This window comes from Phasianus colchicus, chromosome 5 (genome assembly GCF_987193195.1).
Source record: "Phasianus colchicus chromosome 5, bPhaCol1.hap1.1, whole genome shotgun sequence".
Lineage (NCBI taxonomy): Eukaryota > Metazoa > Chordata > Aves > Galliformes > Phasianidae > Phasianus > Phasianus colchicus.
In genome coordinates this window covers 25,888,672-25,910,071 of record NC_143440.1, presented here as the reverse complement: position 1 = coordinate 25,910,071, position 21,400 = coordinate 25,888,672, and the positions used below count along the sequence as shown (strand labels likewise).

The 21,400-nt window shown below is 42.3% G+C and overlaps 1 protein-coding gene across 8 annotated transcripts in view; it reads left to right on the top strand.

Moving 5' to 3' along the window:
* RPAP1 (RNA polymerase II associated protein 1) overlaps window positions 1-14,448 on the top strand; it is a 38,740-nt gene extending 24,292 nt beyond the window's left edge. For all 8 annotated transcript variants that reach the window (XM_031593523.2, XM_031593524.2, XM_090140988.1 and 5 more), the window contains 10 exons: window positions 1,250-1,429; window positions 2,111-2,306; window positions 3,663-3,772; window positions 5,194-5,389; window positions 5,986-6,135; window positions 6,552-6,694; window positions 7,796-8,600; window positions 10,184-10,360; window positions 11,059-11,115; window positions 12,580-14,448. In XM_031593523.2, the coding sequence (XP_031449383.2) occupies window positions 1,250-1,429; window positions 2,111-2,306; window positions 3,663-3,772; window positions 5,194-5,389; window positions 5,986-6,135; window positions 6,552-6,694; window positions 7,796-8,600; window positions 10,184-10,360; window positions 11,059-11,115; window positions 12,580-12,738 (2,173 nt within the window). In that variant the 3' untranslated portion in view covers window positions 12,739-14,448. The remainder of the gene's footprint in view (window positions 1-1,249; window positions 1,430-2,110; window positions 2,307-3,662; window positions 3,773-5,193; window positions 5,390-5,985; window positions 6,136-6,551; window positions 6,695-7,795; window positions 8,601-10,183; window positions 10,361-11,058; window positions 11,116-12,579) is intronic.
* The last annotated feature ends 6,952 nt before the right edge of the window (window positions 14,449-21,400 follow it).

Sequence of the window (21,400 nt, the reverse complement as noted above, 5' to 3'; positions counted from 1 at the left end):
GGAGAAGTGGAAATGGTGGGGGTGGAGAGCACAACGGAGGCATCATGTTCCTGAGGGTTTAATTTGGGATCTCTAGAATCAGTTGCTACTCCCTTCAGGGAGTCTTACCTCCCTTCCTCTGGCCTCCTGCAGTAAAACTCAGTTTCTGAAGGTGTTAGCGATGAGTTCTTTTCTTTTTCTGGCTCTCTTTTATTTCTTATGCTTAATCACTTTTAATTTATTGTTTCTTCTCTGTCCTGTGGGATAAACCTAATCTTTTTAGGACTACATCTTTTTTCCCCTCAGAGGCTTTTGAATCAGCTGTGCTTGTGTGACCTCAAGACATGCTGAGTGCAGCAGATCTAGGACTGAATCTGATGTGCTAAAGGTAGTCTGGGTAGCAGTCCCCAGCATGTATGGAAATTGAGGCAGACTAATGTAGACAAACTCTGCATCATGTCTCAGTTCAGTACAAAATTCAAGTTCTTGTACTTCAAGGTCTGCTCTGGAATAAATCTAACCTTCCTTGAGCATTGAGTCTTCCTTGAAAGCATGGAGATAGCTGTGGAGTTCCCCTGAAGAGGAGTGGAGGAGAGTCCAGTAGTACTTGTTGGAAGTTGAATTGTTGGAATTGTTCTCTTTGCAATAGCATTTTGAGCACAACGATGTATTGGTTAAGAAAGTAAAACGCAGTATGTCATTTTTTAGCATTGTAGATAATACTGAGAAAAGAGAAACAGCAGAAGATTGCTTGAATTTGCATTATTATAAGTATGTATTCTCTGAGTATTTGAGAACTGGAGGAAAAAAAGAAGAAAATATTTGGTGTTTTTTCAAGAGTTGGTTGGAATGTTTGGAAGCAGGGTAGATTCCTTTCAGTTGAGTTGGAAATGATAGAATTCTTTGTCATTTTTTCCATGTCTGTTGATTATTCTGTTTTGGGGATGTTGATGTTTCTCATCTTGTCTTAGCAATGTGCAGTGAGAAGGTGTTCAGGGAAAAAGGGGCCAGGTCCTCCCGGTGATAGCAGGAAAAGTACAAGGAGCAGTGGTTACAAATCAAAATGAAGGAAATTTCTCTTAAGTATAAGGAAAAACTTCTACTGTGGAGATAATCACACTGGAACAGATTTTTCAGAAAGACTGGACATCCTTGAAGATACTCAAAACCTAACCAGACATGTTCCTAGGCAAACTTGCTTTAGCTGACTAAGCTTGAACAGGGCATTGGACTACTTCCAACCTCATGTATTTTGCATTTTACACCATAGGGATCTCTATCCTGTGCTGGTGAGGATACTGCAGTCCCTGCCTGAGTTGCTCAGCACTAGCCATGAGAAGAACCCCATGTTTGAGTTATCTGTCCAGCGAGCTGCAGCAGTGGTTACTCTGCTGGTACACGTGACGCAAACTGCAGGCTGCACGGTGGAGCTGCACACCAGGCTGAGCAGGTAGGGCCTCTGTCACCTGTTTTGTGCATCTGAGCAGTTGTCTTGTATTCTCTTCAGTTAGGAGACCTGGCTTTACCTTTCTCTATTCATTCATTTCATATGGTGTACTGTCCCACATGTGAATACCTGCATGGAGGGATGTGTTGCTTTTGACACGAGGACAGAAGAGGTAGATTGAAGACTGGTAGATAGCTGTATGCCTGCTAGCCTGATAAGAGGGAGGGGTAAAAAATCTGCATTTAGCAATGCATTCCTGCCAGAATGAGCTGAAGAACTCTTTTGACTTTTCCTTCAGGGAAAAAGGAAATGATCTCTCTGAGGTCTGGAGGAAAGTAACTGTGGAGAACAAGGTGAATCAGAATTAAGAAAAGTGGGCTGTGGGTTTGCTAGTTTTATTGGATAATGGGGTAAAACTAAAGCTTATCTAAGGAGAGAGTAATGCAGGTGAAGAAACTTTAGTTTTCACGTATAGTTTCTCATTTGACTTTTCTGTCTAAAATGATTTGTTCTTGTCTCTGGGAATGTGCAAAGTTGTTTTTCCCCTCGTAGCTGTCATTAGTCATCTGTCTTCCATGCTACATGTAACTAGAAATCTTGCTATTTAAATGATATTTTAGAGAGAATTGTTTTCAAGGCATCCTCACTATCCAGTGTCATTCTTCTGCTGTGTTTCAATAATAGCTGTGAAGACAGTGAACAGATTCCACCTCCTCCAGTAATGTGGAATCAAGTGTCAGGCTTACAGCCCTTTCTGGAGACCAGCATGAAAAAATTCCTGCAGGTGATATCTTGGACAGAAACTTGGCAAATTCTTCAGCCTCTGACCACAACTTATATGATCTACCTAGGAGTTTATTACAGTGCTTGCAGTCAACAGGTAAGGACAGAAAAACATAGCTTGTCTTTTCATGTCACCGGTATCAGCTTCTGTATTACCACTGAAAACCTGGAAAAAAGAAAGGAAGGCTTTGAAGAGCACAGATGAGGACTAGATGTTGTTTGCCACACCTGTTACCTAGGCTGGGTGCTGATCTTTCACACTGGCAATGCCAAATGTCACTGTCTTAATTTCTTCTGCGCTTGGAGTCTCAATCAAAGAGTGTGGTAGTGCAATGACTCATTTGATTTACTGCAGAGATACCCAGCATGCAGTAAATATGAGCTAATTCAGTTTGGCAGTCCTTCCTCCTTGTAGGCTAAATTAAGTTGCACATTTTTGCATTTGGGATAGTCTGAGATCCTGCATGTAAACAGTTATTGCAATAACCTTGTAGGAAGATTGAACATAGAGGATCATACCATATGAACTTTGGACAGGAGGCAATAAAGACGAATTTCAAGATGTGGGGATAATTTAATGCCTACATTTATTCAGACCTCTCTAACTCCTCTGAAATTTGCCTGCAACAAATGAATTTATTTGCCTTGGCTAGGGTGGAAACTGCCCGTGTCTTTCAAAGATATCTTCAATTCTCCAAAGGTAGTTAGCTCCTTTGACCTGCTGTCATTAGGTCCTTAGTTTAGCTCCATTAGTTTTCCTGGACTACTAAGGGTAACATTTAGATTTTGCTGACTGATTTCTGGAGTCAGCTTTCACCTGGGGGAAAATCAGATTTTGCAATGAGTATTTCTCTAACAAAGGCAAAGTATAGTGAAAAAAAAAGTGCCAGCCTGTTTGTTCAATCTGGAATATTGCTTACTAGGGTCAGAAGAATTTGGACGGTTCTCTTAAAAATCACAGATCCTCCCCTGTGCAGTGTTCATCCACAGCCTTGTCTTGATGGGTAGGTCAATTGCACTCTATACAGCTGAATGTTATTATTTTTATTTTTTTATGCAACCCTCACGATGCCAGTCTGTTTTCTCCAGGTAGTTCTGATCACCTTTGTGTTTTCTTCAAGTTAAATGAAAAGATCAGCATATATGTAGAATGTTAAGAAGTGGGGATGTCAACCACATAGAACAAATTTACATTTAGGGAATTCTGCTCCCAAAGATCCCATACCTTACTTCCAGCCAAATAAGAGTTCTCTCTGATGCATTCTAATACTTGAGTATGAGGACACCTTGAGGTGCCTGCTCTCAGCTTTCATACTCTCAGCAGTTAAGCTAGCTCTAACCTATAGCAGTACTGTTATGTAGATGATGTGGTGTGTCATAACGATATCAGAAGAGAATGTAACTAAATCAGTGTGTATTTTTGCATTCCTCTGTTTTCCCTTGTTTTATGCAGCCATCAGTCAATCCAGTTGACTGCTTAGAGGAATTGGAACGTTTGACATCTGAGGTGCTGCAGCCTCTGCTCAGCCAGCCAGCCATGCACAGCATGTGGGATTTGCTCAGGTAAAATTATTTCATTGCTTCATTTCTATACTGTACTGCGTGGTCAGGAGGGCACGAAACATGGTGGTTCCAGGGGCTGGGAATCCACTCACAGCAAAGAAATTTTCTAACATTGGCCTAGAATACATCAGAAAGTATAGTTATGCTTTAGATGATTTTCTCCCTTCCCATTTATTTACCATTTACATATGTACCTCATATGTGTGATACTGAAAGCTGGATGAATTACAGTGCAGGCTCTGTCTACATCCCTTCTTTGTCCTTTCTCCCCTCACAACACAAAGCATCTACTGCAGAGGTTCTCCAGTTCTTCCCTGCCTACTGATACTGCTGCAGTGCCTGCTTCTCTATGTAGCTGTGTTTTACACCAATTTCTAATAGATTTTATTCACTCTTGGCTTTGATTATTTTTTGGTTTCCCTGATTTAAAAACAAGAACAAAGCAATGTCAATTTGAGCCCTTATATCAGTGGGAGTGCATGCACCATTCACATGCTGTGTATGAACTACTTTTATAAAACAATTTAAGTTCTTGCAGAGCTCCACAAAGGCCTTGAAAGCCCCTGCAGGAGATAAAGTGAAAGGCTGGATACCAAATTGTCCCTTCAGAAATTTGGATAACTGTTGCCGCTCTCTCCTACTACAGATACCATACACATACACACTGCCTACTACAGATAACATAAATTTGGTCTCAGGCTCTGGGCACTGTTCAGTGCCGTGGATGTTCCCTCTTTCTGCTGTAGAGGGAGCCTCACTACCACCCTACAATCAGTTCTCTGAGGAGGGGTAAACTGAGAAGTTTGACTTGTATTATGGGAAACGTCCACTCTTACGTAAGGGACACTGGAAATTGTTGATTTGAAATGATATTTGAATGTTCACCGATCTGGCTCACGTTCCTTCATGACTGAGAATTGAGTTCTGAAGCTTCTAGCACCAAAATTTCTGATGCACAAGGCAGCATTTTTTGCAGTGGCAGTTTTAGATATAAGCTGGCTTTTTCGCTTTGCCTGTTTGATAATTTTTGAAATGTCCAAAATATGTGGGCAGCTTTATTAGCCTGGATTACATATGCATGTGGGGAAGTGTGTGTTTTTTTAATCAAGGTCCAAAGCTTTCAAATGTTTGACATCAAAGATGCATCATTGCATCAATATTTCTACACATCATGAACAATATAGCTGGAAACTAGAATCTGTGACAGCTCACTGGCATTAGCTTCTATGTGACAGTCCTTACTTGACCAACTGTTGATACTGCTTTGGTTTTTTTCCTTTCTATTTCACAGTCCTTGTGGCTTTCATTTTGCCGCAATGTGTGGCATGGTTTGGATAGTAACATTCCTACAGGATAAATTTTCAGTAATGTGAATGCTTTTGTGCTTTTGACCTGATCTCTTTCATTCTGTCTTCACACAGGCCATGTTCTGCTCTGTGCAACCCTCTGTCCTGTTCCCCAGCACCTGAATCTGTCTTCAGCATTGTATCTTTGAGTTGTACTGGAGGCAAACCTCCTCTGAGCCTAGTTGGCTCCAAATCACCTTTCCCTTTCCTCACTGCCCTCCTATTTCTCATCGATAGCATCACCCATATTCACAAAGGACTAATCAGCAAGGTGAGAATATGCTTTTTCACTCTGAGTTCTGTGTGAATAATAGCATGCTTTGGAAGGAGATCAGTATTTGTATCGTCCCACGTTATTAAAATAGAACTGGTGTATTTTTAATGTAAAAATATCAAAGTACTTTGGAGAGAAATACCTTCATTTTCAGAACAGGCAGTCTTTGAATTCCCATATTCCATTCATGCTGGGAAGCTGGGATTAAAGAGCAGGTGCCAAATGATGATGAAGCTTAAAGGATGGAGTTATAAAGAAGATTGAGAACAGTTAAACAACTGTTTGGCTGAACTAGTGTCAGATAACAAAAGAGGGATGGTCGAAGGATATATTACAAGGAAAAATGAGGTCAAACTAAACGAAAGAGGAAATTTCTTCCTTCTTCTGATGTTGAACACAGGTGTGAGCGCTGTGGCAGAAGGACAGATATTTCTCAGGCCCTTTCTGAAAATCTTACAGCAGCCAACAGGAATTCTTAAGGGGGATGGTAGACTGATGGTATGGGATGGTAGACTTCAGAGAGGACTGTTCTGCTTTCCTCCAAGTGCAGACTGTGTTAGTAATATTTGTCTCCATTTCTGTTTCCTTTATAGTACAGCTCTGTGCTGAGCTTTGAAGGCCTGAAGGATTATCTGCATCAAAGCTGGCAGACTGCACCCCCCTCAGTAACTCCCGCATCTGCATGGATGCTGCGCCATGAGTATCATCTGCAGTACTTTGCTTTAGCATTGGCTAGGAAAATGGTATCCTTAATGGCTCTTTCATTTCTTTCACTCCTGGAGTTGATTTCACTTTAGTTTCTCTAACTCTGGCAGCTGGTCTTTTCACATAGCTGATCTAGATTTGGTTTTCTGCTATCTTGACTGTGCTGCCCCATAAGCAAGTAATATCTTTGTAGTTACTGACATGAGGATTTAGATCCAAAATACTTCAGATGGCAAAATTATTTTTGTCTGTCTTTGGGCTAGAGTGGGAACAACTTTTCTAGCAACTCTCCTGAAAGATGTCTGTGTGAATTCTGATCAAGAATGTTGTTCTTGCAGTCCTCTTCAGCCTCTCACTTTCCAGTGAGATCTCTCCCTCAGCTGCCTCCCCCTCCCAGTCCTTGCTGATGGCCTTGTTGACAAACAGTGGTTTTATCTATTTCTTTCCTGTGCAGGCAGGCACTTGTCCGGATTACAGCCGTCATGCCTCGCTCTATCACTGTGTTGCCATGGCATTGCTGAGCCGTCTGTTGCCTGGGAGCGAGCATCTGGCTTATGAGATCCTGCTGGATCTTGCCTTTAGTCCAGAGTTTCTTCCGTAAGCTGTGTTTCTTTTTGGGGGGGTTGTTTTCTTTAGTCTGGTACATGGGAAGACTTGAAAATGATGAAAAAGCAGATGCTGGCAAAGGAACTTGGTCGTGTTTTTTGACCTTCAGTAGGGCTTGTATTCAAATTTCAGATGCTCACTGGCATATTCTTAAGTCATGGAGCCTCCTAGTCAGTCCGGAAATGTGGTCGTAAATTTATCTTGGTTGTATCCATATTGAGAAATATGACCAGTTTCTTTTGATCCCCTCAATGGCAAGAGTCCAGTGATTTCTGGTAGAACTGATTTTCACTAAGGTCCAGCATTTACTGCACTGATGGAAGCAAGTCTAGGAAACACATGGGATCCTGATCCATTCTGAAAAAATTACTAAACCTTCCTTTTAACCCTTACTATACAAATTCTTACACAATTTTTTTTCTCTTATTTGGTTATGATGTATTCTACCTCCTACTAGAAATAATATGGAGCACCTCAAATGTGACACATCCTACATCTGGCCAAAATGGTAGCAGTTTATTTTGTTCCTCACAATCAGTTTAAAACTTGAAGTGGTGCAGCTTTGTAGGAGATTGGACCAGTGTGCTGCAAAGAAATACCATACGTCTCTAGCAAATTTTCCTTTAAAAAGGAAAGCTTCTCCACACCCCCTACTCCTTGCAGATATTTGCTTTATGGCATTTTGCATAAGTTTGGCAAGTAATCCGAGACCATGATAAAGTCTGATGTGAGACTGTGGCACACAAGTTTGACAGCCCCTCTGCCTTAATTTCTGTTTGTCAATCTGTGTGGTTCTTTTGACTGTGCAAAGCTACCACTGTGGGAGCTGTCCTGTTGACTCAGGGTGGCCTTACATGATATACAGTATTTCACTTCAGCACCCTGACATCTGTGCTGGTAAGTAGGTTGTCTCCCTGGACAGGGAATTGCAGCCTCCTCACCAGACCACTGGCTTTGTGTGGAAGTTTTTCATATAATGCATTTGTGTTGGTAATTCCAAGTGTAGTTCTGTGAATTTCCTGTAGATATCAAGATAGTTGATGCTTAATGTATTTGGGATTTTCTTGACTGATATTTGCTTTTATCTTACAGTGAAGGGAAAACTGGAGGACCAGAAGCAGCCGACTTTTCTGATATCTTGCATCTGGGTACCAGCGCCAAACTGTCACAGCCTGGTTCTGCAGCAGCATCATCTTCAAAGCCTACTCGTGGTGCCCTGCTGAGAGAATCATACCAGAATCTGCCTGCCATCCGCTCCTGCTACCTCTCTCATTTTGTTCACTTGCAGCCTGCCCTTGTGCGTTCCCAAGCATCCTACCAAGGACGTAATTACCTCATCCAATCAATGCTGCTTCCTGAAGTCAGAGGGCCCATCCTGCCTTCAGACTGGCCGTTCTTTCCACTTATCAGCCTCTACAACAAAGTGTCTAATGCAGAGACGCGTGGGGCTGTGCTGAACTCTCTCCCACTTGATCTAGTTAACACTGTGACCTGGAACCTTCAGTGGGTCTTGTTGCTGGAAACTTGGCGTTCAAAAACCCTTCAGAGCATCCCTACTGCTGCCAAACTTGCACGACTTATGTGCATCTTCCTCACAGGTGGTGACCTCTTTCTAGAAGCACCAATCCACTGTTACACGGCTGCACTTCTTTCTGTGTATTGCCAGCCTAAGGCTCTGGACTCCCTGAACTTGGATGCTCCGCTCCCTGGTTTAGCGTCCTTCCATGATCTCTATATAAGTCTGCTGGAGCAGTTTGAAGGTGTCTCTTTTGGAGATCCACTCTTTGGAGTCTTTGTTCTTCTACCTCTGCAGAAGCGTTTCAGTGTTCATCTGCGTCTTTCTGTGTTTGGGGAGCACACAAGTATCCTGCGGGCACTGGGAGTGCCCCTTCAGCAGGTAATCACCTGGACTTGGAGAGGGAAACAATGTTATTGATTGTAAGTCTGGAGAATAGTGTCCAGTTCCTGTAGATTGCCCTTGTTAAATCTTTCAAGAAATCTTTCAAGAAAGATTTTGAACTTAGTTTTGAGAGCTGATAATACATATAATGTGAAAGGTGGGAGCTATGAGATTGTTCAGTCTTCAGTGGACGCTGTCCCACGTCCTGCTTGGTCTAGTGGCTGAGAAGCTCCTAATTTATGACTTCTATGTATGAAGGGCTAGTCTGTGCCCCATGCTCTTCTTGCATGAGTTACCTTTTCCTTAACTCTTTTCTCAGCCTGGTGAGAATCTGTTCCTATGCAGTGTGTGGGCAAACACACATTTTTCCTCTCAGACTGTTTACAGCTGGCTGTACTGGAGTTGTGCTTGACTGGGTCACTAGGTGAGAAAGTTTTATCTGTGAAGTGCAGGAGTGCATTTCTTTTGAATCAGCAGAGCAAAAAAGATTGAATTCAGCTGGCTTTAAATTCTTTGTCACTTGCAAAATAACAGATGATGCCTGACTTAACCTAAAGTTTGCTAATACAAAGACAACTTTTGAAAAAAAAAAAAAAAAGTGAATTAGCAGTTTATATGCTTTGCCTCACGTGATTGCAGTGCTTGTGTTCTGGTTGTAGTGGCCCTGCAGCCAGTTCTTCTATATTGTTATGGCCAGATGAGTCTTTGTTTCTTAAGTCAATGAAGGCAAGGATCTCTGGCCTGGTTCTTATGATAAGCTCTCTTGGCGCTTGTGGTGCTTCCAGTAGCCCTTCCCTACATGTGTTTCGTAAGTATAGGAGCAAAATTACTTTAGGGGGAGGTGTTTTTTTTTTCTTTTATTTTGTCTTAGGATATGTTTAACTTACCTTAGTGGGCAGTAAAAACTTTGCCTTTTTAGCCAAAGGCTAAGTTCAGCATAGATGCTGTGTTTTCACTGAAGACTGTTGCTGAACTGAGTAGAATCAATGATTTTCTTTATCTTGCAAAGAAAATACTTCAAAGTGAAATATGTACCATTAGATCTAGAGAACTTGTGAAAATATAGAAGAAAACTACTTGGACTTTGGAAGAATGGAGAAGTGAACAAAATCGAGTTGTTATTAAAAGTGATTCTAACCTATTTTTCAAAGCTAGACAGTGAAGTCAGAAAATGTTGGAAGGTTAATTTAACAGCAGCATTAACTCTGGCATATATATCTGCTTTCCTTTTCTTGCTAAATGCATAGGCTGTTGTAAGTCTCTCTGATACATTAGCAGAAAATATAGTGCTTCTGAAAGCACTTTGTCTTTTCACTTTGAAACACCTTTTCCTACCTGTGCCAAAAAGCAAGTACCGTCACTTGTCTGCTAAAACACTTATCCATAACGCTGAAGAGATCTCGAGGACACTTTGTCAGAGGCATGTCACATCAGTCAGCATGGTCCTGCTCCAAATGGGGATTGTGCCACTGAAATGTATTATGTTATATGGCAGCATGTGTCTTAATAGCTGGGGAAGTCGTCACTGCTCAGATTCTGCCACAGAAGGTAATGTTGCCTTTTGGGTGGGTTTCTTGCAGTTTCCTGTGCCTCTCGAGCGATACACTTCCCCTCCTGAGGATAACTTGAACCTCCTGCGACATTATTTCCGAACACTGGTCACAGGTGCACTGCGCAACACCTGGTGCCCTGTTCTTTATGTGGTGGCCGTGGCTCATGTGAACAGCTTTATTTTCTCCCAAGACAGCACAACTCAGGTAGGTAAGGAATATCAGTGCTTCAGAGCTGGGAGCTTTGGATTTTGCACCTGGTATTCCCCAGCATTCGTTGTGGTTTGTTGATGAATTACCCACCTTGGACTTGAAAACAAAGATTATAAGTATGTGTAGAGGACTGTGCAGTTGTCTGAGATGTGAAATTTGGAATCCACATAGGAGACAGTAGACAGCCACTGTTGTTTGTAATATCCTAAGAAGCTTGCACTAATCATAGCCAATCCTGCAGAAACAGAATCTAAGCATCTGTGGGTGAACGTACAAAAGGAAAGAATGAAGCACGTGTAATGAAATTGCTGACCACGCAGAGTAGGCTTGTAATAGTCTTAGCCTCTGCCAGGGACAGTATGGAGCGTTTTTTCCTTTCACCTTCTTTGAGTAACTCACTGCCTGAGTTAACCAAGCAGGAGCCCTACCATGGTCTCAGATCTCTAGCACTGTTTCCTCCTGCTAACTCTTTTCTTCCCTGATCTACGATTCTACTTGATTGTTGAGCTGTCAACAAGGAAAGGAGGAGAGGGAAGGACCCAAGTGGTTGCCACCTTAAGGCTTTTTTGATAGAGCAAGCTGCTCTTTGGACCATCATCTTAATAAGTATAGCATTATTCTACAGTGCTGCATGGCCTGTGGGGAGTGATGGCATTGTGCCATATTAATTGAAGTATATGTTTTGTTCTTAGGAGGCTGATGCTGCTCGGAAAAGCATGCTGCGAAAGACTTGGCTCTTGGTGGATGAGGTAAGATCTGTAAGGATCAAAGTGCACCACTGAGGCTATGGTTTTTCAGGCATGGTACTCTTACAGATTTGCATTTTGGCTTTTGAAATTGTTGTTTATCTACATTGCTAACTTGAGAATGAGAAGATTAGCAGCAAGATTTTAACATGTAGTAGCTACCAGCAGTGTTATCTAGTTCTTGTTACGATTAAACTCAACACAGTGAGCCCTCTGGAACATAGATTAATGATTCTATGAATTTCTTCTACTCTATTTCCATGCTTCTTGCCTGAGCAGTGTTTTTTCTGCATAGTGATAGGTCCTACGGGGCTGGTTCTAGCACAGTTATGAACAGGCAGCCAGCATGGATATCCCTTAACATTTAGTTGGATGCTTCCCCCATAGAAGAACAAAACAGATATTAAGTTTCTACTTTTCACCTTTCCTTCCTGCCTTACCATACCAGATCTTGCCGAAATTTATCATTTGTGTAACAGAGCTGTGTAATTTTGCCCTTTGTGTTTAGTATTTCAGTCCATAAGTTCCCACTCAAATCACAGAATCACAGAATCACAGAATGACCTGGGTTGGAGGGGACCTCAAGGATCATGTAGTTCCAACCCCCCTGCCTAGCAGGGCCACCAAACATACACCTTTACTAGATCAGGTTGCCCAGAGCCTCGTCCAACCTGGTCTTGAACACCTCCAAGGACGGGGCATCCACAACATCCCTGGGCAGCCTGTTCCAGGACCTAACCACCCTCCTAGTAAAAAACTTCCCCCTAACATCCAACCTAAATCTTCCCTCTTTTAACTTAAAACCATTTCCCCGTGTCCTGCTATTATCAGCCCTTATGAAGAGTTTACTCCCCTCCTGGGAGTAAGTTCCCTTCAGATATTGAAAGGCTGCAATGAGGTCGCCCCGCAACCTTCTCTTCTCCAGGCTGAACAAACCCAACTCCCTCAGCCTGTCCTCATAGGGGAGGTGCTCCAGCCCCCTGATCATCTTCGTGGCCCTCCTCTGGACCCTTTCCAAAATCTCCATGTCTTTTTTGTACTGAGGGCTCCACACCTGAACACAGTACTCCAGATGGGGCCTCACAAGAGCAGAGTAGAGAGGGACAATCACCTCCCTATCCCTGCTGACCACCCCTCTCCTGATGGAGCCCAGGATCCCATTTGCTTTCCGGGCTGCCAGAGCGCACTGCTGGCTCATGTTAAGTTTCTCATTTGGGCTTCTTGCAGGGGACTTTGAGAGAGATTGTTGTGGAGAGAGTTTAGAAGAGGAAAACTCATGCAAATCAAAAGACTTTCTTGGAAGAAACTTGTGCTTTTATAGCTCTTCTATTGAAAGTGTTGCAGTTAAATATGTTGGATGTGGTATTTGTATTGTCTGTCTGGTTTACTTTGTTGCGTCAGAAGTAGGAGAAAAGATTAGATTTGTACTTCTAAGACATGTCTAATAGCTTCTATTTCTCTCTTCAGACCTTGAAAAAGCACCTTCTCTACTACAGACTGCTGAATGCAGAGAGCCCTTTGGGCTTTGACCTTTATGAGCAACTCCCTCCTATACGACTGAAGTACCTGCAGATGGTGACGCAAAAAGACAATAATAAGGAGAACGCACCAGTGCTTGTCTCATAGCCAAACACTTGTGGAAGAGGACAGTGAGGGGAAAGAGCAGAAGAAAATTATGCTCCACTGATGAAAATATGCACATTTCAGATTGTTAAAGTGTCTTTCTTTGGCACTCTTGGTATCTCTGCAAAGTGAAACACTGATAGAGTGCTCCCAGCCCTACTGTACATATCTTCTCAAGATATGGCAATACGTGTATGTGGTCTCTTTCTTATGAATGCTAGAGCATTTTCCAGAGTTCTCTTTCAGATTGTTCTGCTTCATCGTGGAGGAGGTGACGATGTGTCTGAGAGGCACTGGACTGATGAATAAACAAAAAGAACTGGAAAAAAAAAACAAACAACGTTTCATTAATTCCAACAGGAGATTGTGAATCCTTATGATGATGTCTGTCTTCTCGGGATCTTTCTATTGCTTTTTTGTGTCCTGGATTCTGAGTGGTTCCTTTCCCCTGCAGCTCCCAGCAAATAGAATGATGACACAGGAGGAAAAAACTGATTCTTTGAGGGGTTTTTTTGTTTGTTTGTTTAATTTTGGTTCTCCAAGATATTTCTTGAGGATTGTATTCTGTGCATGTTATCAGTCTGATTCTATTGTGTCATACCTCTAACAAATAACAGATCCTGATGCAGTGGTATAAACACTGGTCATTCTACCTTGGTTGTCTTTTGGATAGCCTCTAAGCTGCTTTCTTTTCTCCCTTATTTAGTTACACATATAACAAGATCTGAAATAATTTTGTTCTAGGCAGAATATTAATCACTCCCCATTAGAGGAAAAAAAAAAATCTGATTGTTTAACTAAAAGGTTCATTGTTTCCCTTCTGAGGAAAGGGGAATGTAATTTAAATTCTGAAGTAATTTAAATCCTAAGTTTACATCTTTGTTTTTTCTTCTTAAAAAAAGCTTATTTGATTCCAATTTTACATCCAAATTCAGTACTGCAGCCTCAAACACAAGGGCTACAGAAGTGCCCTAGTGCCCTAGAAGACTCATCACATATGCCAGGTCAAGCCCAGAATTTACTCTTTAAGTGTAATCTGAGCGAGGTGGATGTTTCATTTATATCCAGTCGTTCTTGTAGAACTACAGTCAGTCTGGCAGGCTTTTTGGAGAACTTCTATGAACAAAGCTTGTTATTTCTTTTCTGTTGTTATGAATAAATTCCTCTGGGAGGTTCATGGTGATGCCTATCCTGAAGACTTCAGATTCTACTTATTAGACAATTTTCTAATTCTACCAGTACCCCTTAGGCTAGAAAATAAGTTTCACCTTTTTTGTCCCCTTATTTCAGATAGGACATGGGTGTAATTGGTGTGTCATTTTAATTTTTTTTCATTATTGCTATTTTTTCTATTGCAATTTTTGGTCTGCTGAGGTTAATAGCATGTAATGTAATAAAGCACCAAGTTGTCAACTGTGACTTTTATTGTTAAATTATTTTAAAAATATTTGATGTGATTAAAAGTTCAATTGAAGGCATGCAAGTTTTCATTTTAGATGGTTTAAGCCCGAGCAGCTGTCTTTAGAGAGTAACTGCATAGTAAAATTTAAGGACTCGTAAATGCCCACTTAGCTGCCAACTGCCATCAGCAAGGAATTCATCTTTTGCTCTTCTGACCTCCAGTTTTTAAAAACCTTTTCCAGTCCTCTGTGTGATGTGAAGTTGAGTTTTGAAATCTGTATGGATGTAAATAAACATTTTGATAGTTCTAGAGTTTTTGTGGAACAGTGAGAATGCTCTACTCTTTATTTAAACCTCTTCAGTTTCAGAGCTCTGTTTGCAGTTCATCAGTACATTTGGAGTGCCACATGCTGTGAGGTGGGGTGAGTCACTAACTGCCAAATGTGTGTACATGGTGCAAGGGAAAGCATTAAAAAAAACTTGTGTGTTAATGGGAAAGCAGTAAAAAAAATCTCTTCATAGATAATATTTGGAGATAAAGGGAAGAGATGTAAGAAAGCTATTTTATGAGCTCTGAGGAGGAAGAGATCGGTTTTTGAAAAGTCCTCTCTCATTCCCAGGTGCTCCTCAAGCCATCAGTGGATGCCCACAAAATACTTCCATCTTCTGCAGCAGGCATCAGAAATATAAGGGAGGGATCCCAAACAGTTTTGCTTATTTGCAGAGCATTTTAAGCATGTCGCGTCTTAGCCATGAGACTTCAAAACTTCGGCTGTGACTAAGACTGTACAGCAGCTCCAAGCTTGAAATTTGTAAGGCTTTTGGGAGCCTTCTTCCAGATTTCTCTGCAGAACACTAGAGGGCATTGCTTTCTCTAGTTTAAATACAAACTTTCACACTTGCAGCGCAATTGGTACTAAAACAAAAAGCCCTTAAACTTAGTTTGAACTTCCTGCGTTTTTGAATATACTGTGGGAGAAAATGTGAAGAATTCGGTGAACTTTCAGGTGAGTTATTGCTAAGAATTATCTCTGGAAGAAACAGTTGATTTGAGTGACCCTTTCACAGTTGCGAGTGGCTTGAATTCCCTGGACTGGGGTCTGGGTTTGGTGGCATGGCCTGCTTCTGCTGAGCAGCTCCCAGAGAAACAGGCAGCTCAGCAGCAGTGCTCCACGTGGGGGTAGGACTGAGCCGTGTAGGAGAGAGAGCTGGGCAAGAAAGAAATCAAAACCCCAGTGTAAGAAGCAGTGTTTGGGATATTTAAGACAGTAATGTAATCATGAAGCATTATACTTGCATTATAGTTGCATTCTGCTGTATTTATTGACCACTTCCAGTTGGCTGTTGAATATAATAATCCATTTATTTACTAATGTTTTCTGTCTGGCTACTTAGTATCAGGCAAATTCTGAAAACCTTTTGCTTTTGAAGTCATGGAGAGATGGAGCCAGCTGTGAGTTTAGGGTGTGCAAATACACTGCAGGTCAGACACATATCTGTTACCAGGTCAGGCACAGCAGAAATGCAGCTTTTGCTCTTTTGCAGTTCTACATTGTTCTCCTTATAGATCTCTGCAACAACCTTGTGCCTCCAGCTCAATTGAATTTGGGGCAAAATATGTTTTCTTCTCATTTTTGAAAGTTCATCTATTCCCTCCATTTACAAAGGTGGCCCTCTGATATTCCTTGTATAAATAACTTAGGGGTAATTTACTGGCCTTTGCCCTAGTTTTCAGAAAGTTTAAAAAAAAAAAAAAAGATTTTGACCAGAGGACCCCCTGTAGAGACATCCCCTCTGTGCTCCCTGCCTCTGAGTGGTCGCTGCGGTGCACAGGCTGCTAATCAACAAAGGTCATTTTAAACCAAGCAACACCTGCTCTACCTTTGGATCAAGTTTTAATTTTTTGCTGAGGCACAGTCAGCAGATACTGGCTGCCACCTGGCTCTGGAGACCACCTGTAAGCCCTGCTGACCCCCCACAGCCACGTGCAGCGCCCGGTGAAACAGCCAGCGCAGAGCTGAGGGGGCCGGGTGGAACTTTCCAGAACGCCCTGAGTGGTGCCAGCTGGCCCCAGGGCGGCCCCCACGCTGAGGGGAGGCAGCTGTGGTGGGGCAGGTAAGCAGGGGCACCTGAGCCCTCAGGGAGCTGCAGAGGGATCGGCAGCAGAAGCAGGAGGAAAGTGCTGCATTTCTTCCATTTTTTTCTGCTTTTTGGTGTGCGGAGTGGCTGGTGGAACTGTGGACGCCGTGAGCTAGGTTAGTAGCATTGAACTATGTGTTTTGCGTGGTGGGGTCTGGGCTGCTGTGTGCCTGGTGGGCAAGAAGGAGGGCACCTGTGCCTTCTCATTGGGGTTGTGGAGGATTCTGTGCTGCTGAGGTGATGGTTGTGTTCCAGCGCTGCGCTGGAGGTTACCTCATGCTTGCCCCATGGGAGGAAGGGAGTTACCCAAGCCCCCCAGCACAGTGCTCTCCCTCGCTTCAGGGAGGCTTTGCTTCGGGGTGGTTTGCAGGGCCCTGGGTGCACAGAGGGGTTCTAGCAGGTCCTGGGACCCCCTGGTGGGAACAGCCTAGCAGCAAAGGGACCCAGCAAGGCAGTGGAATGTGGATGGTGGCTCAGTTTTTGGTTGTGTTCTCCCTGGGCTTCTTGCAGAGCTGAGGTTGTGGTTCTCTACTCTCTCTTGCGTCCCTCTCTTTCTGTACTCCTCTCTTGTGTTTCCCAGCTGTCTTTTATCAGGCTTTCTTTCCGTCCTGGTCTTCATCTTTCTGTTTTTAATTGCCCTCATTCTTATTGCTTGTAGCTGCTCTCATCTTTTCTTGCTCCTTTGGCTGTGTGCAGAAGCACTCAGTAGCACACCAGGTTAACTGGACAACAAAAGTGCTGCTGCTGAGTTCCATTTGGTAGCTCAATGGTTTCTTGTCTGAAGGTCTTGGCAGATACCAATAAATAATGCTTGTGATGTGCCTACTTGGAAGTCGTAGGACAAAAAGAGCTATAACTTTAAGGTTTAGATTGCACTGCACCATTTGGGTCTGTTCTGTCAGAGATGTGATGACACTTTAGTAATTAATCTGTTATGTTTGTCTGTTAAAGGGAAAACTGAAGCTTGTGAATTAAGTGACTTTTCTATTATTGCCTCCACCGTCAACTTGTACTGCATAAAATCAATGAGCATATCTCCAAAACAATGGTTTAGACTTTTTTGGTGCAGATGGGCTTTTGCTAGCAGCTTCTCTCACTGTGTGCATTCAGCATGGTTTTTGATCTCTTTGGAGTACCAGGGTGTAGAACCATAGGATTCTTAGAGTTGGAAGGGACCTTTAGAGGTCATCTTGTCCAAACTCCTCCGCAATGAACAGGTCCGTGAAGAGCTCTTAATTACCTCCAGATGTGTGTTGCTGTTAGTGAATTGTAGTTTCAGGCAGGGTTGATCTGTGTCACGTTGTGAAGATGCTATGACAGCCATGCTAATGTGTTGTGCAGCAACTGTCAAGATAGTTAGCATTCTTCACAGAAAATCTCGCTGCTCCTGGCATCAATATTTCTTTCGTATAGATTATAAAAATTAAATATAGAGCGATACAAAAGTTTCTCTGTTAAAGTATCGTGCATCTCTTGTCTGACATGCATGTCAGCTCACTCACAAAATCTTAGTTGTACTGCACGCCACAGATGGCAGCTCATTTTTGTTCCTCTTGGTTCTGTCTCCTCTAAGATTGATCAAGTTTGGATCGATGAAGTTATTTGGGCAGAAGCTGCCACTGCTCTCCCGCTGTCTGTCCACTGATAAAAGAAGTGGGAGGAGCACGGGAATGTTAAGTGAACTTTTGAGTGTGATTCTGTCTTTTTTTCTTTTTTGGTACTGTTACATGTTATTTCTGGAGGAAAGTGTGGGCTTGCTGACCGTTCTTTTTTGCCATGAGCTCTCATCAGCAAGTTTTACTTTTTATAGTCATCTCTGAAGCTCAGATTTCAGTGGTGGATTATTATTTATTTTTGTTAAAATACAATTTGCAAGCTAAAAGTAGGTTTCAGAACCTGGATGTCTCTATTCAGCAGCACTCTGGCTCTTCAGAAATCAAGTGGTTTTGCTGTCAGTGTACACTGGTGCCATAACAACCCAGCATTGTACTGTTGGAAAAGTTAGCGGGTGCACCCATGTGCTTTTTGCAGAACTCCTCTAGAGCTAGTGTGTAATTGTCAGTATTCTCCCAGGGGCAACAAACTGATTGCCTGCCGGCCAGTCCCTTCTGCTACCAAGTAACTCTAGAGGTTAAGAAACAACTCTTAATTTTGTAACTTACCTTTTTCTTTGAATCAGCAGTCTTTGCTTACTGGTTTCCGTAAATATTTATTTTGGTCCTTCTTACAGTTCACTGCAGATGGAGGAAAGAAGAAAACCTGTAGCTAGCATGGAGTTCTTGGCCTCTGTTTGAACAGAAAAAGCCATTTTATAGCCATTTTAAACCCTTGCCAGGAACATGCAGTTTTAGAGAGAAAACATGATGCACTGTAGAAAAAACAATAGACTGAGGTTAGGGTAATCTCGCATGATGTAGAAGATCCCTGTCAGAGCACCCCCAACTTCTGGGCTGACAGTTGCTCTGACGCAGAACGTTTTCCCAGTTCGCTGATGTTTCCACCTTGTTCTCATGCTACACTGAACTTTGATGGTGTCAAATTGTACCTAAAATCAAATTCTTACTTCATGGTTCATCCTTACCAAATGTTTATGAAGAATGAATTAGCACGGGATCAAGGTTCTTAGAATATTATTGGTTTCGTTCAATCTTTTTTATTTAGGTAACCACATATTACTGCATTAAATTGTACAAAATCAGTAACTGGAAAATATTCCCATTCTCCTTACTGAATACTGTAAGCTAAACGTTGCTGGTGCCTTTCTGACTCATCAGTTTTGCCACCTGTGTGAGAGGAGCAAGAATGAGTGAGTGTGAGGGAGTCCTGTTTGGGGATGGGGGTGTAATCTCCTGGCTGCAGAGGGCAAAGGCTTACTGGAAAGTCGCATGCATAAAGAAGGAAGTCATGTGCTTTTATCCTCTGTGTTCGACAATGAGACAAACTTCACAATGAGAAACTGCTTCAGCCTGGTAATGCCAAGGGATCATGGGAGGTAAGTGCACTAAGTAACCATAATTGAGCACTTCTTTGATAACAAGCTTTCCTCTTCCTCTAACTGCAAAATGATAGCGTACTTCTCTTGGCAGACAGTTCTGGATGGAGAGCTCAATTCAAAGGCAGCCTTTGCTGTTAATACCCAGAGGCACATTCTAGCCCAGGCATTCCTTTCTGTGTGTGCAGGCATGCTCGTTTTAAGACTTTGATTGTTTCAAAGCTTAATTCTTCTGGTGACAGATGTGATTGTCCTCTTACAGTTTTATTAAAGTAAAGATCCCTTGCCATTTTGCTACATCTGTATTCCATGTCTTCTGCAGATCAAGCTGTGTGTGCCTTCAGGATTTTATTGCTGCTATACTCCTCTAAGGGATGATCTGTCCACTGCACTGGGAGACTAAGCATTCACTACATAGCCCAGTTGAAGCTTCTGTTATTTGCTTTTTCTGCTCTCCCATTCACTCTTATGGATTTCCATATTTGATAAACTTCAGGGAGTTTTGAGGCCCCAATAATGCTATTTGTAAAGACATTTTGGAATTAATGTATGCTTCTGAGACATCTTGCGTGTTAGCTGGTGCCTGGGATGAACCTGTGTGTTTCCCTTAATTTCTATCAGAAAATCTTGCTCTGATGATTGAAAATTTACTTGCTAAGACCAGCTGCTGACCATCTGTTTGGCTTTGTTATTTCAAGCAATATCGAGCTATCCTGAACTTGTCCCCATCTCCCTGGATGCTGTTGTATGTGTTTATTCAATGGCAAAGGTGTAAATGTTCTACTCTACTACATTTGTAACTTATCTGTTAGCACCTAATATTTGGGAATCTTTATTTTCTGATCACTCTGATGTACATGGATTTAATGAAAATGGAACCACGCTGAAGTACGTAATAAATCTCTCACCTGTTGCACTGTGTGCTTCCAGGTTCCCTAGGAACATTAGTGTTCATAACCTCATTGTAGGGGCAGCAGGCAGTGTGCACACGTGGATTGCTTCACCTAATGCTGAGGTAGGGAGGACTCAGTCATGTATTACAGCACACAGAAACGCTATGTGGTATTTTAGCCTGGAGAGCAGGGTACTGTATTTAGACAAATCTGTAAGATTGATTGAGGTAGTTATCTAAATTGGATTGTTTCCAGACCAGTGGGATTAACAGCCCTCTTTTTGCAAAAAGTGTTATGAGATCTTTAATGATCACACAGGGTCAAGACCCCTGTTTTATGTCTCATCTGAAAGATCATGAACTTATAACTACTGATCTGTCACTGTCTTATCTGACTATCTAGTCTAGAGACTACTTTATTTTAGACAAGATTTGTGTTACTGGAAGCCTAAATGCCATCAAAGCTTTTAGTCCTTGCCATGTTCCTTGCCTGAGGAAGTTTTTAACAGGTTTTTATTCTGATGTATTTTTGATTCGTTTTTCCCTTTTCATGGCAGGCCAAACTGAGACTGCAAAGAATATTTTCCAGTTTGTACCTCTGTCATTTACTGCTACACAGAGGACTGCCTACTGAGCCAAGCCTGAAAATGGCTGATTCCTGGGCTGTTCAGGAGGGTGTCTGCTTCCCAGGGCTTTTTCTGAGGCAGCTCATCTCCGTCAGTGTGCCCACCTCTCACAAAAGCCCCTGGTTGCTTCTTACAGTAAAACTGCGTCCATAGCAAACTGAAGAATGCAGCAGCTGTGTGCAACACACACATGCTTTTAAGTGTTTCAGAAATAACTGTTTCATGTGTGCATGCATGTGCCTGTACAGAACCTTCCAGGAAACTTAAAAGCAAGTTCTTTTTGGTAGCCTAGCTCTTCTCTGATGAGATATGCCAGGAAATTAGAGGAGCTGCCCCTCCCAACTATTCTTAGTGTATTACTTGTAGCATAGGTATGGAGTATGGACCCAGATCACAACTTCACCGTTTTTAAGGTGTGGGCATCAGATTTCCATCATCTTAATGCATTTATATATGGCCACATGATTTACATGCTACCCATAAACACCCATAAACATCCCATAAGCATGTAATAACAGCACAAAGACATACAGACATGTGGTTCCTGTGAAGGGTCTGTTTGGCCCACAACAAGGAAATGCATCTCTGCAGTAAGATCTCTCTGACCAAGACAGA